This window comes from Artemia sp. Qi Xiang Cuo, chromosome 16 (genome assembly GCF_049724085.1).
Source record: "Artemia sp. Qi Xiang Cuo chromosome 16, ASM4972408v1, whole genome shotgun sequence".
Classification (NCBI taxonomy): Eukaryota; Metazoa; Arthropoda; class Branchiopoda; order Anostraca; family Artemiidae; genus Artemia; species Artemia sp. Qi Xiang Cuo.
The window spans coordinates 16,212,335-16,231,741 of NC_142809.1; the positions used below are offsets into that span (position 1 = coordinate 16,212,335).

The 19,407-nt window shown below is 38.3% G+C and overlaps 1 protein-coding gene across 1 annotated transcript in view; it reads left to right on the top strand.

The window, feature by feature from the left end:
* Positions 1 to 287: 287 nt before the first annotated feature.
* Snx27 (sorting nexin 27) overlaps positions 288 to 19,407 on the top strand; it is a 73,985-nt gene continuing 54,865 nt past the window's right edge. Inside the window, exons 1-2 of the mRNA XM_089102611.1 lie at positions 288 to 587; positions 10,195 to 10,297. Coding sequence (XP_088958737.1) covers positions 343 to 587; positions 10,195 to 10,297 — 348 coding nt within the window. The 5' untranslated portion in view covers positions 288 to 342. The remainder of the gene's footprint in view (positions 588 to 10,194; positions 10,298 to 19,407) is intronic.

Here is a 19,407-nt window from a genome sequence, read left to right on the forward strand (position 1 = left end):
GTTAGTGTAAACAACTTAGTGGTAATATGAAACCGGGGTGATCCTGTAGAAATCACATATTTTGGTCTTAGTAATAGAAATTATTTCTATGGTTGTAGTAAAATAAAACAAATATTGTAGTTTCTCGCGTAAAATCGTGCTGTGCGATCGGTTGTGCGCCAACTAACCATGTGCATTTGACAGGAGGGCGAAAATTGCCCCGATACTATAGCAAATATTTTATTTGCTTTTTTTCTGGCAGTGAATTGGATCGTTCATATATTTTCTAGGAAGAAGTAAAAGCAGAGTTTAAATAACTAGGGTCTACTAATTATAAATAATAAGCCTTATATAGAGAGGGTTATGAGTGAGGATCTTGAAAGACCTAGATGCCTACACACTGACTCTGAAAGAGGCATTAAAGTTGTTGTAATACATAAGACTGATACTGGCTTTGGCTTTAATGTGCGAGGCCAAGTAAGTGAGGGTGGACAATTGAGAAGTATAAATGGAAATTTATATGCCCCCCTTCAACATGTAAGTGCTGTGCTCAAAGGTGGAGCAGCTGAAAAGGCTGGAGTAGTCAAGGGAGATAGAATCCTTGAAGTGTAAGGGCCTTCTTCTATTTGTTTTCTGCTTTAGGCTTATCATCCAGAATCTGGTAAATTTCTACCAAATCATATTATTTAGTTAGGAATAAAGTGAATGCACCATTTGATGCCTTTATTAAGCTGATTACAAATATAATAATCATTTCTATCAGAAATGAATTTCAGCCCCTCCTATATATGCCAATTCAGGGTTAGGTTAGATAAGGTTTTAGAAATATATAGCCTACCCTGAATTGGCATATATAGGGGGGGGGGGGCTGGAATTCATTTCCAATAGAAATTATTACTATATTTGTAATCAGCATAAAAAAGGCATTGAGTGGTAGCCTATTAGCCTATTCACTTTATGTGTAAGTCAATAATATGATTTGGTAGAAATTTACCCAGAATCTTTTCTCTACTGCTCTTCTTAAAAATAATCCTTAAAGGTAGAGTTGCAGAATAGTGGTTATCCAGAAGGAGACATGCTAGAACAAAGATAGAGGGTATTTCCTAATTGTTAATTTTATGATCTCTTTTATGGTTCAAATTGCATTTTTGACAATTCCCCCCCCCCCCCCTGATGGTTCCATGTAGTCTATATCTTAGAATATACAGGCAATCAAATGAAAAAAGTCTAAAACACTTAAAGGCAAATATTGCATAATTCACATAAATGGAATACAAATAAAGTGAATATGCCACATGATTTTCTAAATATAATAACTGGTTTTGGCACATTAAGTTTTAATCCCAGTAAATTTCTAGTGGACCTTATAATTTAGCTAAGATGAAAGTGAAAATGTCATTTGATTTTTTTTTATGCTCTTTCAAAGTTTAATAATTGCTTCTGGGGCTATTTGCATCTTGAGCCCTCAAAGAGGACCCAAAGGTATTTTACATGAATAATCAAAGAGCATGAAATAGCATCAAATGAGGTTTTTACTTTTATGCTAGCTAAATTATATGGCCCACTGCAGATTTACCATGAAATGTACCCACACCCACCCCCCTAATTTACAAATATATACCCTGAATTGTTTACAGCAAAGTTTCAAATCACAAAGTTCAGTGCTATTTTGTCAATGGCATTCAAAACACTTAAAACAGTTAGAAAACAGTTTTTGTTTGAGTTGCCTAATAAATGAGGTTAGAATTGTTATAAATAAGTATTTTTGGAATATATTACTCTTGAACAACCTATTTATAAACTGGTGATGTTTTTAATCACTTCAATAGGAGAAATCCTTAGATTGCTCCTAGCTGCAATTTAAGGTATTTTAAGGTTAACTAGAGTTGATAACTTTGTTGTGTGGTTACAAAAATGAAATACTTTTGGGGCCCCTTTAAGGGGTCCAGATGCAATTAGCTGCAGAAGAAATTATTGAATTATGAAAGAGCATTAAAAAAGGCATCTAATGATATTTTCACTTTCCTCTTAGCTAAATTATAAGGCCCACTAGAAATTTACCTTAAGCCCTTTACAGACCCTGAAAGATGATACCTTTTCCTCTTATTCATAGATATGGCTTATATACCTCTTTTAGATCACTCTTGTTAAAGCTGGTTTACCCATACATTGAATTGACAGTGACAAATTTAAGAATCAGTAAATACATGGAATACATGGTTGGAAAGGTTAGGTTAAAATTGAATTTGTGACAAAAAAAATTATTATATTTGGAAAGAGCATAAAAACAGCACTGAGTGGTATGTTCACTTTATTTGTAGATCATGTATATGAAAATAATTAAAATGAATTTATGTTATACTATCTTATCAAAGGATATGTAGGTAGTGCATCATCATCTATATAATGATTTCATTTAATACTTCAGTTACTATGGGCTACATTCTGTTCTTTAATGTGTTTTGCTTCAAAATGACAATAGTTCTTTGCTTCAGTAATTACTTCTACACAAAGTAAAGTATTTTGTTTATTTTTCTTGGTCATTCTTGTTTTGGTTTTATCCCAGTTTTATTTTCTATTTAAACAGATCATATTGTTACTTTTACAACTTAAGTTAGTAATGTCATGGTGCAAGTGGCTAGCACAATTGGCTTTTAACCAAAAGGTTGAGGGTTCAAGGCCACCTAGGGTCAATTTCTTTCAGTTTATAATTCAGGTATCAATAAAACCATTATACCTATGATAACTAAAAATTCCCATTTATAGTATTGATCCTTAAAAAAAAGATATTAAAAAAAGAGAATTTAAACATTAAAAAAAGAAACTCATTTTAGTTACCTTCTAGCTAAGATAATGAAGGTAATATGAATGAACCACAGGGTTCAGTTTCTTTGGGCTTGAGTTCAACATATGTAATGAACTAGATCAATCTTTTATGTAAAAACCTGATTACAAACAGGAAAAAGGCCTAGGGCTTTTTTTTCTTTGGAGTAGTAAGAGACTATCCTCAAAGAATCAGGCAGCTAACTAAGTCTATAATTTGTTCTTTATCATAAACTTCATTAATCAGATATTTTAATATATCCTACATAGTCTAGTGGCTGGGATAGCTGGATTTTCTTTTTAAAATGGATTTGAAATGGATATTCTTTTTCAATAATCTCTTTTGTCCCTCAAAAAATAATATTTAATGTATACCTTGTATACCTACCTTCTTATTTTTCCATGACTCCATTTCTGTTCTATCTGTGGACATAGAGGGTGTGTTCATATCAATGAAACTAAAAATGAAAATCTAATTTAGAACTGATAGAATATAGAGAGTAAAAAATCATAAATTTGAAGACAAAAATTCAATCTCAGCAAATGTTGTGAAACAGGAATTATAGAACAGTTTTCAGACTAAATAAGTTTGCATATCAGTTGCTAAGAAAGGTGACCGCACCAAAGCCATAAACTACAGACCCATCAGTCTGACCTCAGTGGTGGCAAAAACCCTTGACCGGATTGTGAATGCTGATATTTTGACACATCTCCGTAATAATAATATACTTTCCCCCGACCAGCACGGATTTCTCCCAGGAAAATCAGTTGAGACCAATCTCCTTGAGACATACAGCACCATAACAGATCACCTGAAAAAAGGAATCCCTGTGGACCTGATTTTACTGGACCTAGCCAAGGCTCTTGACAAGGTACCACACAACCATCTCAGATTGGAACTTTCAGCAGCAGGTACCCACTCGGACGTGGTCGATTGGGTCATGGACTTTCTGACTGGTTGGAGTCAGCAGGTTTGAATTTTCACAGCTAATGGTAACAAGGTTTTCTCCGAGCCATGTGATGTTGTAAGTAGAGTCTCACAAGGTACTGTCTTGGGCCCTACCCTTTTCCTCATATACATCAACGATATGATGAACGGAACAGAAAACAACATCACTCTCTATGCCAATGACTCCAAGCTGTTTGGGCCTGCAAACCAACAAAGTCTACAGCATGACCTTCATAAAATCCAAACATGGGCACAAGACTGGCTACTTGAATTCAATGCATTGAAGTGCAGTGTCCTTCACTTTGGAAGCAACAACCCCCGTCACCAGTACAACATGTTCAATCCCAATTCACTGGCTAGCTTAGTACTAAAGACAAGTCCTGAAGAAAGAGATCTAGGAGTGCTGATAGATGAACAACTGAAGTTCCATGGCCACTGGCAACAAGTAGTTTCAAAAGCAAATTCAAGCCTTGGTCTCCTCAAACGTACTATAACCAGCTGCTCCCATACAGTCTTTCTAAGGCTTTATAAGGCTATAGTTAGACCTGTTTTGGATTTTGGTATGTGTCTCACCTCCCCTTCTTATAAGAATGATACCATTCTAATCGAAGGAGTTCAGAGACGTGCCACAAAGTGCATAGCTGGCCTACGAGATCTCCCATACAACAGGAGACTGGAATGCATGCAGCTGCCAACACTCATCTTCAGACGCCGCTGTGGTGATATGATGCTGACCTACAAGTATAACGCACAACCAAATAACCCCCTCTTTACCAAACATTCAAGTCAGCACCATACAAGAAGACACTCACATAAGCTGTCAAAACATTTTGTCAAAACACGAACGCGGCAACACTTCTTCTCCGAGTGTGTTGTCAACAATTGGAATAGCCTTCAAGCTGAAACAACGACTGCACCTGCGGCTGCGTCCTTCAAGTCCAGACTTGACAAGGAATGGAATAACAAGCCATGGAAATATGAGTGGGACTGTCTGTCCCACTCAACTATGACTGATGCCAACTTTATCATAATGAGTGTCTTGCTAGGAGGCTGATGCCGCTTGTCATACCCAACCATCTTACATACTCAATCCGAAGTTGCTGTTGTGCGGTGGTGTCAGCTCTATACCACTGAGAATGGTCTTTACAGGCCATACCTACCTCGTGGCCACCACTACCGAGTGGGCTTAAATTGCATCTCTCCAGCAGACCTCTCCTATGGCGTGTCACTGGGCCCTAGCACAGTGACGAATTTTTGCCATCATTGACCCGGAGTACAAGAGATCCAGTATGGACCTTAATTTGCTCCGAAGTGCAAATTAAGGTAATTAAGGTAATATTGCTGATAGTGCTCTGGGGTCTACCTGTCTAAATCTGATAGGGATGTATGGTGGGAAATTGGAAGTTTCAAAGGCAGTATATTTGCATAAATACTAATCTGGAATATATTAGGAACTGTAGTGAATAAGTATTTTGCTTTTTTTTTATTAATTACTTTTTGTATGATTCATTCAATTGAATCATGAATCTACACACTATGAGATGAAAAATCAGTAGATTTTAGAAAAATCACTAGTTTTAGAACAACAATCACTATAATCCACTAGTGAGAAAAAAAATCACTAGGCAACATCCTTGAACTAGTGATAAATCACTAAGGATTGTAACCCTGCATTTGGGTGACTGCACGTACCTTGGCTGGGTCTGGTTTTACTCTTTCTGAAGTCAAAAGGTGGCCAAAGTATAGAATGCTATCTGTTCCAAAAATTCATTTTTCTGGGTTGAATTTTATGTTTTCTTTCTTGACCTATTCTAGTACAGCCTCCAACTTTTTGTCATGATCCTTGTTGTCTTTTCCTCCAACAACTAGGTTGTCTACAATGATGCCAAGGGACTCCAATCCTTCAAAAACCTCCTCCATTTTCCTCTGAAAATTGTCTTGGGCTGTGTTTAAACCAAATGGGTATTGTCTGAACCTTTTATAAATGGTGTTGAAGGTTGTCAGTTTGGACAGCTCATTCTCTAACACCCTAGACCAATATCTACATTGTGTGTCTAGTTTTGAGAAAACCTTTGATCTGCTGAAAAGTTGTGCAACCTAATTGAAGGTAGGTATTGGATAGTGTGGTCTGCAAAGCAACTTGTTTAGATCAACTGGATCAAGACATATGCATAGATCTCCATTGGACTTTTATGCTACAACAATGGAGTTTACCCACTCTGTGGGTTCTTCAACTTGTTCAATTATCCCCATTGCTTCTAGATGTATTAGTTCCAGTTTCAGCTTTTCTTCCAGTGCAAATGGCACTTGTCTGGGTGGTTTAATTGTGGGCATTGCATCCTGCTTCAGGTAGAGTTTGCATTCACCAGGCAGTTTTCCTATGCCCATGAATACTTCCTTGTACTTGTCTATGAGTGGTTCCAGTCTTGGGGGACATTTTGGGGTACTGTTATTATTCACATCCTTTGTAGGTTCTTTTGATATATCCAGGATGAACTTGACAAGGCCAAGGTCTAAACAGGTCTGTCCTAAATAGTTTGTGTTTGATGCTGCTTATAGTTGACATCTAAGAGGTGGGTGCCTATAACAGGTAGTCTACCACAGGAATAGCTGGTAAGAATATTTGATGTCTTCTGTATCCGTGGTTGAGGTCTCAAGGCTGTATAAACTGACAGCAGTAGGACATTCACTTCTGCTCCTGTGTCAAGCTTGAAGGATATGGTCGTCTTGTAGCCTTGCAGATGTAGTTCCACTACTGCGTCAGCTGTTGATGTTTACACTGTCAATGTAAAATTCTGTTGCATCCAGAGGTTTCTCTTCTTGGTTTCCATTGGCTTCAGATGATTCTTTTAGTTCAAGATGATTAACTGCCTTGCTTTTGCACATCTTTGCAAAATGATTTAGTTTTTTGTAGTTAGAGCATTGTTTTCCTCTGGCTGGGCATTGATGGTCATGACTATAAAGTCCTCTGCAAAAGAAACACTGTGGGATTTTTCTCACAACATCTACTTCCTGTTTCATAGTTACCAAACTAGGTTAATTCATAATACTATGGTGAAAGTACCTACAATTTTTTTCAATTTAAAAGATTTTTGTAGAGGCCATGTGGCCTATTTGTTTTGCATTATATTATTATTATTATTATTATTATAATGGTGATCTGTGCCTGGGTTTCTTCAAAAGCTCTGCTCACTGTGATAACTTTGCTGATGTTGAGACTTGCTCCTTCAGCAAGTAATCTTTCATGTATTTGTGGATTTTTAATCCAAACACAATCTGATTAGCATGTCACACATTGTTTCAAATGAACAGTGTTTTGCAAGCACCTTCAAACTGGTTATATACTGCTTGATCAACTTAGATTGCAGCTGGTTCATCATGTGGAACTTGTATCAAGAGAAGATAGGGTTGGCAGCTGGTTCAGTGTGCTCTGAAAACTTCTGAAGGTATGTATTAGTCTTATTTGTTTCTGCTGCTGTCAGTTCCCACATTCCAAAATTGTCTCTGCCCTTTCTCCTACCCATATGAGGAGGTATGAACATTTCACAGATTCAGACTTGTCACTAAGTGGGCCACTGAACATGAACTTGGTATGTTGTTTGAATTTCTTCCATGCGTTTTTCAGGTCCATTGTATTCCAGTCCATCACTGGGTTGGTGCAGTTGACTGGGTCCATATTGCTGGCAGATTGTTGACTATTCTGACACCATGTATAAAGTTCTTAAGACAAGACTTTTAATTTGAAACCCAAGCACCTGAAAAACAAAATAAAACACATAAGTAAATATTAATACTCAATTTTCTGCAGTTTCAAAACTAGAATTGGTGTTGAACTTTGTCAAAGGCTTTGGCTAGGGCAAGCAATATAATATCCACTTGTAGACCAATATCTAAGAGTCTAGGCACAAAATCACATGACTCAATTAAGTTAGTATCAATTGAATATCCTTTTCAAAAACCATTGTGGCTTTTGTTAAGCAGCTGATTTTTTTTTAGGTGGGAGACTAGTGCTTTGATAATGAGGCCCTCAAGTTCTTTACATATAGCCAATGTGAGACTTATAGGCTAATAATTGCCAGTAAGGTCCCTTCTCCCTTTCTTGTGCATTAGCTGTTTCCAATCATTTGGAAGTATTTTGGAAGTGAAGATCATCTCAAACATTGTTGCAATTGGTTTGGCAATGTATTCAGCTATTTCTTTTAACAGTATTGGGTGTAGACTGTCTGGCCAAGCAGCCCTGTTAGCATCAACCTTTTTAAGCCTTTTATTTATCCATTGTACTATTAACAGGTATCACCATTTGTTCTGGGCTTTGTTGCTCTGGTAGAGGGGCTGGTCGGTTGGTTTTGGGCTGCTGTGTAAAAAGTGGGTCACAAAAGTAGCAATGCTACTTGGCAGTTTTCAAATTTGTTGGCAGATTTTGTCTGAAAATGTCATTTTTACATACAAAAATACTTTTTTGCTCAAAGAAAAGCTGTCAAAGCACAAGACATGCAACTAAAGTGTTGGCGGCTTTTGGAATTCTGTTGAATTCTGCTAGGCTACTGGCAGCTTTGGAACTTTTTCCATACCAGCTTTGGTTGAAATTTCTGTGCCCTACCCACAACTTGTGGGTATGTTGCACTAGCAGGGGCTAACCAGACTCTTGGTATCATTAAGTGCACAATCACTAATAGATCCCCAGCAATAGTGACTAAAATCTATAAAAGCCTGGTGAAACCTAGATTGGAGTATTTAATGTGTCTAACCATGCCAATTAATAAAACAGACCAGATGGCTCTCGAATCTGTTCAAAGACAGGTGACTAAATGCGGAAAGGGTCTCAGAGATAAAGAGTATGGATGTTGAGTGCAGAGCCTGAAGCTACCAACTCTGATGTACTGTCAATGCAGAGGCAATATGATAATGACCCATAAGTTGCTCCAGTCTGTTGACATATATATGTCTGAACATGCCTGGTCATCAAGTACCAGAGGTCATTCAGCAAAGTTGTTCTGCAAGCATGCCAAGACAAGAAAAAGAAACACTTTATTCTACAATCAAATCATAAGTTTGCGGAACAGCCTAAGCAAGACAACAGTGAGATCTACAGCAATTGATGGCTTCAAATCAAATCTCAGCAAGGACTGGGTGACAAAACCTTGGCTCACTCAATGGGATGCAGCAGATGTCCCATGGCCCCATCATTACTGACTGGCATACACTGTATTGGTCCATATTGCTAGTAAGTGCATTTTAAGGTAATATTGCTTTTTCTGGTGGACACAGGATTTGTCTTATTGCTAGCAAGTGTGATTTAAAATAGTTTATGCTTCTTTTGGCAACTATAGAAGTCTTTTAGGCAGTAGGGAACAATATTTGCAGGTGTTTTTTGTCAGGATCTGAAATGGTTACATTAAACGTTTCCCAACTTTTCTTAATGTTCCTACTTATATACTACATACTCCCGTTTGATCCTGGATAGGTCCTGCTTTATCTGTTCATAGTCTGTGAAAAATGTCTTTAGTCTATTCCCCTCTTGTTATTTATCTGTATCTCAGTAACAATGTGGATATGGTCACTACGTCACTACTTCCAAGAGCAAGATTGTAAGACATAGAGAAAACTTGATCAGGCTCATTTGTCACAACCAAGTCAAGCATTAATGTAGTATCAGCCAGCCAGCTGAATCAGACTCCAGTAAACTCCTGTACCTTGAGGCAATAGACTGATGGACTAACATTTCATACAAAATGTGCTTCTGCCTAATGCTTATCTATCTTTGACTTCAAGTTACAATGTTGTCAAATTTCCCAAAGCGAAAAGGAGTGTGTGTCATTATCAAGGGATTCTTGGTATTTATGACCATCCTTGTTTTCTCTTGCAAAGTTGCATCTTTAAAAAAATCGTTTTCTTCCCAGCTATCAAAATTTTATCTGAGCTCCCAATTGCTTATTTTGCATTACAAAACTGATAAAGCTTGTTGTTGCTTTTCCTGTGACCACTGCCAGTATTGAACGATTCTTCTCAGCATTAGGGCGTGTGAAGGGCTATCTGCAATTGACGATGAAAAATGAGAGGCTCAGTGATCTTGTGATCATGACAGTTGAAAAAGACTAGGTTACGAAACTGGATTTGGGTAGATTAGTTGATGGTTTCTCCAAGGAGTGAAGTCGTTGCTAACCTGTATTTATGTATATTTGCTCAATTTCATTACGTTTTTTTTTGTTTCTTTTTTTTTTTACCTCCGTTAAAAGTAGAAGAAAAATCTATGTCCCCTTATATTTTTATGAATTGGGGTCCCTGAGAGGAGTTGTGTAGTACTTAGTAAATATTTCTTTTCAAATCCTAAATCTTTAGGTTTTCAGACATTTTTGCATGTTTTTCGCAACATTTGTGGTTAGAGATGGTTTAGGAACCTCTTTGTATAGATGCGATTTATTTGTATTATTCTTTGTTTTTAGTAATGGGAAAAACGTTGAAGGAACTACCCATCGATATGTTGTAGAACTTATTAAGTCAGGAGGAGATCAATTGACCTTGATGTTATTATCAGTTTCTCCCTCAGTAAGTGATAATTTGTTTTGCTTTTGTGCAAATTTTTTTACTTTACATTTTGCATCTGTGTTTTGTTACTTTTAATATGTTGTGTTTCATATTTTTATGTAAATTAACAAATTAGGTGCAAAATAGAAACGTCAGTGTTGGAAATCATGAAACTGAGTATTGAAGTAAGAATAGAATGGTAATACTAAAAGGTTCAAGCACTCAGAATTATCATACTGAGAAGAATGGACCTTGTGTGCTGCTAATTCAGTAAACCTTGGTTCTATTTCTGTCAGCAGTAATCTTAAATCACTATGATTTGCTATTTATAATGTATCCATAATACACTATATGCAATCACTATAATACACTTGTGGCCCAGTCGTCCTGGGTTTCTCATTGCACTTTTACCACTCAGCATTTCGGTTGCATCCTTTGTAACCTAATCTTTTAAGCTTAGTATATCCTATTGGTTCGTCTAATCGTTTATATTTTTTTTTGCATCTTATTTGGTTCTCCAGATGTTTAAAAGTTTTAGTTATATTCTAAATATTTCTTATCCCCTTTTCTCAGTTGCTGAAACAACTGGAAATTAAGTCTTTTGTATCAAAATAGTTTTGTTGAAATTTGAAGGTAAAAAAAAAATTCTAGTAGCAAAAAGGAAAACAGGAACAAATCTAAATACGCATTTCAGTTCTTTGTTCTTCCCTTAATATTTACCTTGTATAACATATTGCCTTTTGAATTACTGCAACTTATTTATAGTCCAGCATATAAGACCATTGCACTATAATAGAATATTCTTGGTAATTTCAAATACTGTCTGCAACAGGCGTGGATTTTCTTTTTTAGAAATGAACCTCAGTGAGTCTTTGACTGTTCTAAGCTGAGAAAGTACATTGCAATAAAATATAGGATTTGGTCTGCCAAATGATTATCTGTTTGTAAATAAAGCCAGGCTGAATTCAGTGTCCTTCTTCTTCTTCTGAATTTGTAGCCAGTAATAAAGCGCAGTTGCCAGACACTAAATACTAAAATACCATTGCTTACGTTGGCTTGTCCGTTTATACGTATTTTCGGTGGATAATTTTTGCAGGAGGGAGCAATAGAAAATAAGCAAGAGGCCGAATTGGTACCAGCGGGATTTTAATCCTTAAACTGCTGTGAATAGTCGATTTGAGTTTTACACTTCTCATATTCTGTCTACCTCGAAAATTGTCAAGTGAAAAATTAACACGGACAAAGTGAGCCTACTCCATCAAAAAGTGACATTCAAGGATAGACTAAGTTTAATTTAAAAGTTAAACTCACCATCAAAGTATTTCTGGACATTTTAACCATCATAAATATCTAGCTTGCGTGAAGCAGTGTTGCCGACTCAAAACAAGTTAGAACAGCATTGCCAGCACAATGCGGCCAAAGAGACTTCGCGAGAGCCCAACAAAAGGGACCAATAAGTGCGCGACATGTGATGAGAACTTGCATGAGGATTCATGTGCTATGAACTGTGATGGCTGTGGCCTCTGGATATGCATTGACTGTCTAGAAATGTCAGAGGCAGAGTACTATCTACTGACTAAAATGACGTGACGAGTTGGCTGTGAGTGGAAATGCTCACTTTGCAAAAGTAACCCTCAAGTGGCGAGTGGGGCATCTTTGAACGATATTCAGAAGATTATGGATAAGAATCTCGAACCATTCCGGTCTGCTCTTAGTGCTGTAAAGGAACTGGACACTAAAGTTAACGATGCAGTGAATGAAGCATTTGCCGAACTAAGAGACCAGCTAACCACTGATGTCGATAACCCCTTTAGTGGTGTTGAAAGTCGGTTGGCTACTATCGAACAGTGCACCTCATTCGACCAGGCAGCAATTCAGAGATTAGTCGAGTCGGAGATTCAGACATTGAAAAATTATCTTGAGGTTCAGCTTGAAACTAAATTTAGACACATGATTGCAGATGACAGGGACCGGCAGTACCAAAAGCTTCATAATGTTGTCTTTGGTGTACCCCCTCAGACAAGCGATGAACTGTACATCAAGAGATACCTTGCAAGTGATTACGGGCTGCCAAACGTGAGCATCTCAAATGTTTATTGTCTGAGTAATGAGCAAACCCAAGGACAAGCTGCAACCACCAGCACCGGTCACTAGCCTTTTCCTATAATGGTCTTAGTCTATCAATTTAAGATTAATAAACAAATCCTTCAAAAATCTTACGAACAAAAAGGGTCAGATACAATCTAGTTCCGTAATGATGTCTCAAACACTGACCGTGAGAAAAAAGCAAAGTTATACGAGGAGTTGCAGGCTAAACAAGCACAAGGCAAAACCAATTTGGTTATCCGAGGCAACGCTATAGTTCCAAAAAACGTGCCGACTCGTGCAGTCCCGCCGGCTGCACAGGAACTCTAGAAGATATACCAAGTGAAGTAACTTATGTAAATAGTCAGTTAGATGGTAGTGATTTTCGAAGTACAGTGTATACAAGTGATAATTATAGTGATGCAAACCCAGAGACTTCTATGTCTTCTTATTGACTTAGTACAGATGCAGGCAACAGTCATTGCAAGAAAATTACTGGACTTAGTGTGGTGTTTAGCAATGTTGATTGCCTAACCTCGAAATTCAGGAGGTCAGATGTGTCCTCTCCGCAAATGAGGCTGATATTTATGCGTTCTGTGAGATTAAACCAAAGCGAACCTCCCTACCCCTGATAGAATCCCAGATACAGATTTCCGGATACAGACTGATGACAAACTTATTGACGGATGGTGGCAGAGGAATAGCCATATATGTACGAGAAACGATTCGGGTAGGCACTATTGATATTAAGTCAGAATATGAGCCATGTGTAGAACAAATTCTGATATCTATTAACCTACCTGGGGGTCCCATTATACTTGGTTGTTTTTACAGAAGTCCCACCTCAACGAGTCTGGAGAACTCACTCTCGGCTATATGCTGGTCTATTGATGGTGCTGCTTGACAGTGTAAGACTCTAGTCAGAGTTAGTAAATTTAACGTACCTATGAATGAGTGGACTCAGGGGTACGGCCATACAAGTAATGCGGTTATGCAGTCTTTTCTTGACTGCTTAGAGGCACACTCGCTGTTTCAGGCGGTGACAATCCCGACCAGATATTAAGATGGACAGAGTCCTTCACTCCTTGATCTCGTTTTGGTAAATGATCCTGAGTCACTCATTGATATAGAATTGCAACCCCCATTTGGAAATAGTGATCACATAGCTATAAAATGCCGATTTCGATTGTACCCACAGACATCGAATCTAACCAGACATGTGTATACAAACTACAATCAAATCAGGCGTGAACTCTGTCAGTGCGATTGGTCATTTGTCGAAACGATGGAGGTAGAGGACACGTGGGAGAAAATGAAAAATATGTTGTTAGACACCGTCAGTAGAAATACAACTACCACGTGGAGACGAAAACCGAAAACTCTTCCCTTCATGACCAGAAAAATGAAAAGTGCAAGGAAAAAGAAGAAGAAACTGTCGAAGCTCATAAATCAGGACCCCCACAGAACGGACTACCTGGTAAAGTTCAAAACCACAAGGAACAAAGTTCGAGCCCTGTCCAGAGAATTGATAGATAAATATGAGGAGGCCATTGCAGCAACCTCAAAAACCAATCCCAAGAAGTTATGGAATTATGCCTCAGCACATAAGCCTGGTAGACACACGGTTTCGGAGCTGTTTTGTAATGGAGCCCAGTCAAACGACCCCCAAGAAAGTGCTGATGCCTTGAACCACCAGTTTACATCAGTCTTCACACCCGCAGACAAAGCCCCCCTGCCAACCCCACCATGCTACAAAATCACCACTCAAATGTCACCAATAAGAGTGGATCAGGCTGAGCTCAAATCTTGGCTTAAAAAGCTTAATCCAAATAAGTCTGTTGGGCCTTATGGCATACATCCACGACTCTTAAAGGAAGCTCATTCCCAACTAGCAATACCCCTCTCAAGACTCTTCAAGCAATCTATTGACACTAAAGTCATACCAATGGACTGGAAAGTAGCCCATATCTCGCCAATACAGAAAGGAGGAGACAAGAGCAAAGCTTGCAGTTATCGGCCAATCAGTATTACGTCTGCTGTTGGGAAAATCCTAGAAGGTATTGTCAACACTGCCGTTCTTAGACATTTGATCACAAATAACCATCTATCGAAACAACAACATGGTTTCCGACCAGGCAGATCAGTCGAAACCAATCTGATTGACTCGTATAATTACATAACTGAGCTCCTCGACCAAGGTCTCCCAGTGGATAGGATCTTGCTAGACTTTGCTAAAGCCTTCGATAAAGTCTGCCATCGAAGGCTTCATTTGAAACTGAAGGCAATTGGAATTCAAGAGGGAGTGGTGGACTGGATCACGTCTTTCCTAAAGGGAAGAAAGCAGCAGGTCAGAGTTTTTGGTGAAGGTGGCAGAGCTTACTACTCCGAAATAGCTGAGGTCTTAAGCGGGGTTCCAAGGAACAGTTTTGGGACCTACACTCTTCAATGTATATATTAATGACGCTCCAAGAACCGTTACAAGCAAGCTTAGCCTGTACGCCGACGACTCAAAGCTCATTGGTCCTGTTGGAACTCAGCAAGGTGTGACCTCAATACAGTCAGATCTTGACAGCTTTGGCAAATGGGCCAAGACATGGAGGCTCGAGTTTAATGTCGAAAAGTGCAAGGTTCTCCATTTTGGAAGAAATAACCCACGATGGCAATACTCGATGTCAGCAAAGGCCGGTGTGAGACAGCCACTCTCTGAGAGTCCCTCTGAAAGAGATCTGGGGGTCGTTGTAGACGAAGACCTTAATTTCAACTGCCACACCCGAGCTGCAGTAGCAAAGGCGAACCAAACTATTGGTCTCATCAAACGTACAATGACAAGTAGATCCCCTGCAATAATCACAAAACTTTACAAGAGCCTGGTGAGACCAAGATTAGAATTTGGAATGTGTGTCGCCACGCCAATTAATAAAACAGACCAGATGGCTCTCGAGTCTATCCAAAGACGGGCGTCAAAATGCGTAAAGGGGCTCAGAGACAAAGAGTATGAATGCCGACTGCAGAGCCTCAAGCTACCAACTCTGACATACCGTCGGCGAAGAGGTGATATGATAATGACCTACAAACTGCTCAAGTCTGACGACAAGGACCTCTTTCAGCCTGCCCAGTTGTCAAGAACCAGGGGTCATTCAGCGAAGCTTTTTTGGAAGCGTGATAATACAAGGAAGAGGAACCATTTTTTCTCCTACCGCATCATACGCCTCTGTAACAATCTGAGCAAAACGACAGTGAGTTCACCATCCGTTGACAGTTTCAAAGCCAATCTTGATAAGGAATGGAAAACTAAACTATGGCTAACGCAATGGGATGAAGCTGATGTCCCGCGGCCCTATCATCACTAACTGGCGTACACTGGACTCGTCCATATCGCTAGCAAGTGCGATTTAAGGTAATTTAAGGTAAATCTCAATTAAATTATATATTGTAGTCTCTTAAGTTACATCTTGTTTGGTTAGTAAGTTTGGATTGCTTCTAAGCAAAAAATGACTTTTCTATTCAAAAACAAGGTCTGTCCACTCTTTCAAATTTATAATGTATAAGGAAAAGAAAAAGTTGTTTAGCCTGCATATTTATGCTAAGCGCAAAATACTAAACATTTATTAATGTATATGCACACGGGGGGGGGGGAGCCTACCCTGAGACTGGTCTAAAATACAGCTCCTGGAAAAATAAAGAAACAGTTTAATAAAAATTCACTTTTCCAATCCCTCCCCCTTGCTCTAATACCCCATAACTCCCCCAAGCTGCCTGTCCACAGAACAAAATTAGTGAATGTATATAGACTGAAAATCGTTCTGTTTAGCAAGATACTGGTAAGTTAAGAGGAAGTGCGTTTTGGTTATGCTGTAAGTTACTTATAGTGATTTATAGTAATAGTATAGTATAGGCATAGGCCTGATCTTTCAAGGGCTGGCATACATCTAGTATAAGAAAAGAAGAGATCTAGTACAAGAAGCGAAGAAAAGAAGATATCTGTATCACCAGTGACGATACAGAAACGCTTCGTATCCGAACTGGAACCAATTTTCCAAATGTAGAAAAGAATTATTAGATCTGCTTCTGCATGACAGTTAGCAAACTCGATTTTTTATTAACGAAGACTTCTCCTTCATTTGAGACGTGAAAAGCAATTGTTGTGACTCTAATTAATGGTTCAATTTCTTGTCTATAGCCGTCCACAATGACTTGCACGTTCTTTATTCCGGAATGTATGAAAATAACGTTTTTCGTCTTCTGAAGATGGTCACACACAGTGTAGATCAGGCCATAGCGAAAGTCACGAGGAGCCATTATAGTCTTCATTAGAGGGAATTTTTCTGAGAAAAAATCACTAATGTCTGTATCAATAACCTTCAAGAACTGAGAATATTCATCCTTAGAAGAACGCTTTCCTTCAGTAAACGCCTTTCCGCACGATTAGTAGCAATGCATGTCGAACACAAGAACAAATATTCTTATACCACCCTTACCTAGCTGAAAGATGAATCTATTAAGGAAATTATCGCAGTATTCCTCTAAGGTCTGAGCTCCTGTGCCAGCATTCCTGAAAAGGAGTTGCATCCCATCATAAATCACAACTTCAAGCTCACTTTCACGAGCAATGAACTTCCAACTGCTGTTCAATATTTCTCGGCAAACGTGCTTCTTCCTAATTACCGGCTTATCTTTTGCAGAGGCAAAAACTGCGGGAAGGGAGTCGGGATACAAATCTGATGGCTCCCTATTTGAACTATCCTTCCGCAACTCCGCTTCATAGTCTCGTTTTTCCTTTTTGCTAAGCTTCGTAAAGCCAATAGTTCTCTTGAAAGAATTGTCCGTTTTATACTACATCGTGGTGCATATGAAATGGTCGCTTCCTAACAGATGCAAATATCCTAGTGTTGGACCTACATGTTTGACCCACCGATTCGGCTTTTTTTTAGTTCCAAGTTGCATAAATTTTACTTTGGCAGAAACTGTAATACTTCGGGGCCGGCACTAATGTTTTCAGTACTTTGGTATTTGTTATTAAAATATTTTTAATATTCAATACAGTAACGCTTTTATGAAATTCAAGAGAAAAAACGGTACTTGTCTATTATAGAAAACACACTCGAGAAGTGAAGTTTGGTGAATGCTAAAGAAGTGAAACAAAGTTATGATGAAAATATAATAGTTAAAAAAGAAATTTGGGATATATATTTGCACATTAGGGGGGTGGGGTGGGGGTAAAGCAGAGTATATACTAAATACGTAACCTAACCAAACCTATTTAACCTAATGGAAAAAAATGATGAAAATAGAATAATTTATTAGCAAAACAGTGAAAACTACAACTTGGAAATATGCTCTCAGAACGCAGAAATGTTCTCAAGAATCGCGTTAAAATGAACTCTGCCTTCTGCCTTTACTGCCGCCCGCCACATGTACTCTACTAAGTATGAATGTAAATGACGGCGGGATGTACCTGGGTGCCGTTTGTTCCTCCACTTTGCAGAACCCCACATTATCTCTACTTTTTGGATAGAGTCGTCGGTTTCTGGGCCGAAAAAATTATTTTTGTGGTTTACTTTCAAATGAGTGAAACCTGCTTGCTCCAGCTCAGTTGTGTTGTAGCTCTTCCAACAATCTGAAATGATTCTTGAGCATCCATGGTGAGACACTATATTCTATTGCTAGTCATAGCAAACTAACCGGTGTCCTTAAGAATCACGTTAATAATGTAAAAAGGAACTTGATCAAGAACCGCGTTCATAATGAACTTTTCTTTTTCTTTCAGACGGTGAGCCGACGCCGAAGCTCCCAATTTAATAATTCACAAATAACCTTCACCATTTTGCTAATAAAGTATTCTATTTTCATCTTATTTTATTGTAACCAAACTTCACTTCTCGAGTGTGTTTTATATAACAGAAAAGTACCAAAAAAATAATTTTCTTAACTAAAAGTAAGGACCAAAATTAAAACTTCAAATAAACAGAATTGTTCCATATATGAGGGGGCTTCCCCCTCCTAAGCCCTTATTTCTTTACGCTAAATTTTGACTTTTTTCCCAATTCTTTAAGAAAGACTTCACAAACATCAGGGCCGCTTAATTAAAACAAGCAGCTTTGTCAAAGCAATAGAGACTTTAGTTTAACGAGCAAGGGATTTCGAAGGTTGCAGCCCCATTCATATATGAACTAATTTTTTTCTATTTCGATGTTGTTCTGTACTTTCAGTTGAAAAAACTTATTTCTTAAAATTTTAGTTTTTGATTGTTAATCAGTTCATGCCGGGAAAGCCAGTTCCCTCAACGTGGTCTCAGGTGCCAATCCCCTCTCCCCACTCTGCACCCACCAACACTCTTTCATAACAGATGATTCGAAATTAAAAAAACTTATTATCATAGGCAGCGCAATAGCGTTGCCTAAGTAAAGAATGATGTTGGCACAATGTATTATCTATTTTTTTGTTTTCTTCTTTTCCCCTACCAGGGCACTTCGTATCGAAGGAGTTGTCGTAGAATCTTCGAAAAGGGCTCATTCGATTGAAAATTTGAATTTCTAGTGCCCTTTTTAATAGTCAAAAGTGATTGGAAGGCAGCTAACACTCCTTCCACGACCACCATTTCTCAAAACATATCAAATCAAAATTTTGAGATAGCCATTTTGTTCAGCGTAGTTGATTTCCAGATAGAAAATATGTTTTTGTGGAGGTCACTCCCCCACAACCCTCTGGGCAAGGGTTTTAAATCATTCCCTTGGGGCATATAAGAACGAAGTTGGCACAATGTATTATTTATTATTTTTTTCCTTTAGGAAAAAAATTAGCTGTCATCTCGGAAGCTTTCGAAATTGCTTTGACGCTCCCCGCTTCAACTGCCTCTAACGAGAGATTTTTTTCAACGCTTAAGAGGGTTAAGACATATCTCAGAACAACCATGACTGATGAGCGACTTAGCGATTTGTTAGTTATAGCAACCCAGCCGGAGAAAGCGAAAAAGATAGATTATAACATTGCCGTCGACAAGTTTGCTTCCCTGAAGCAACGAGGCTTCCCATTAGAATAGTGGCTTT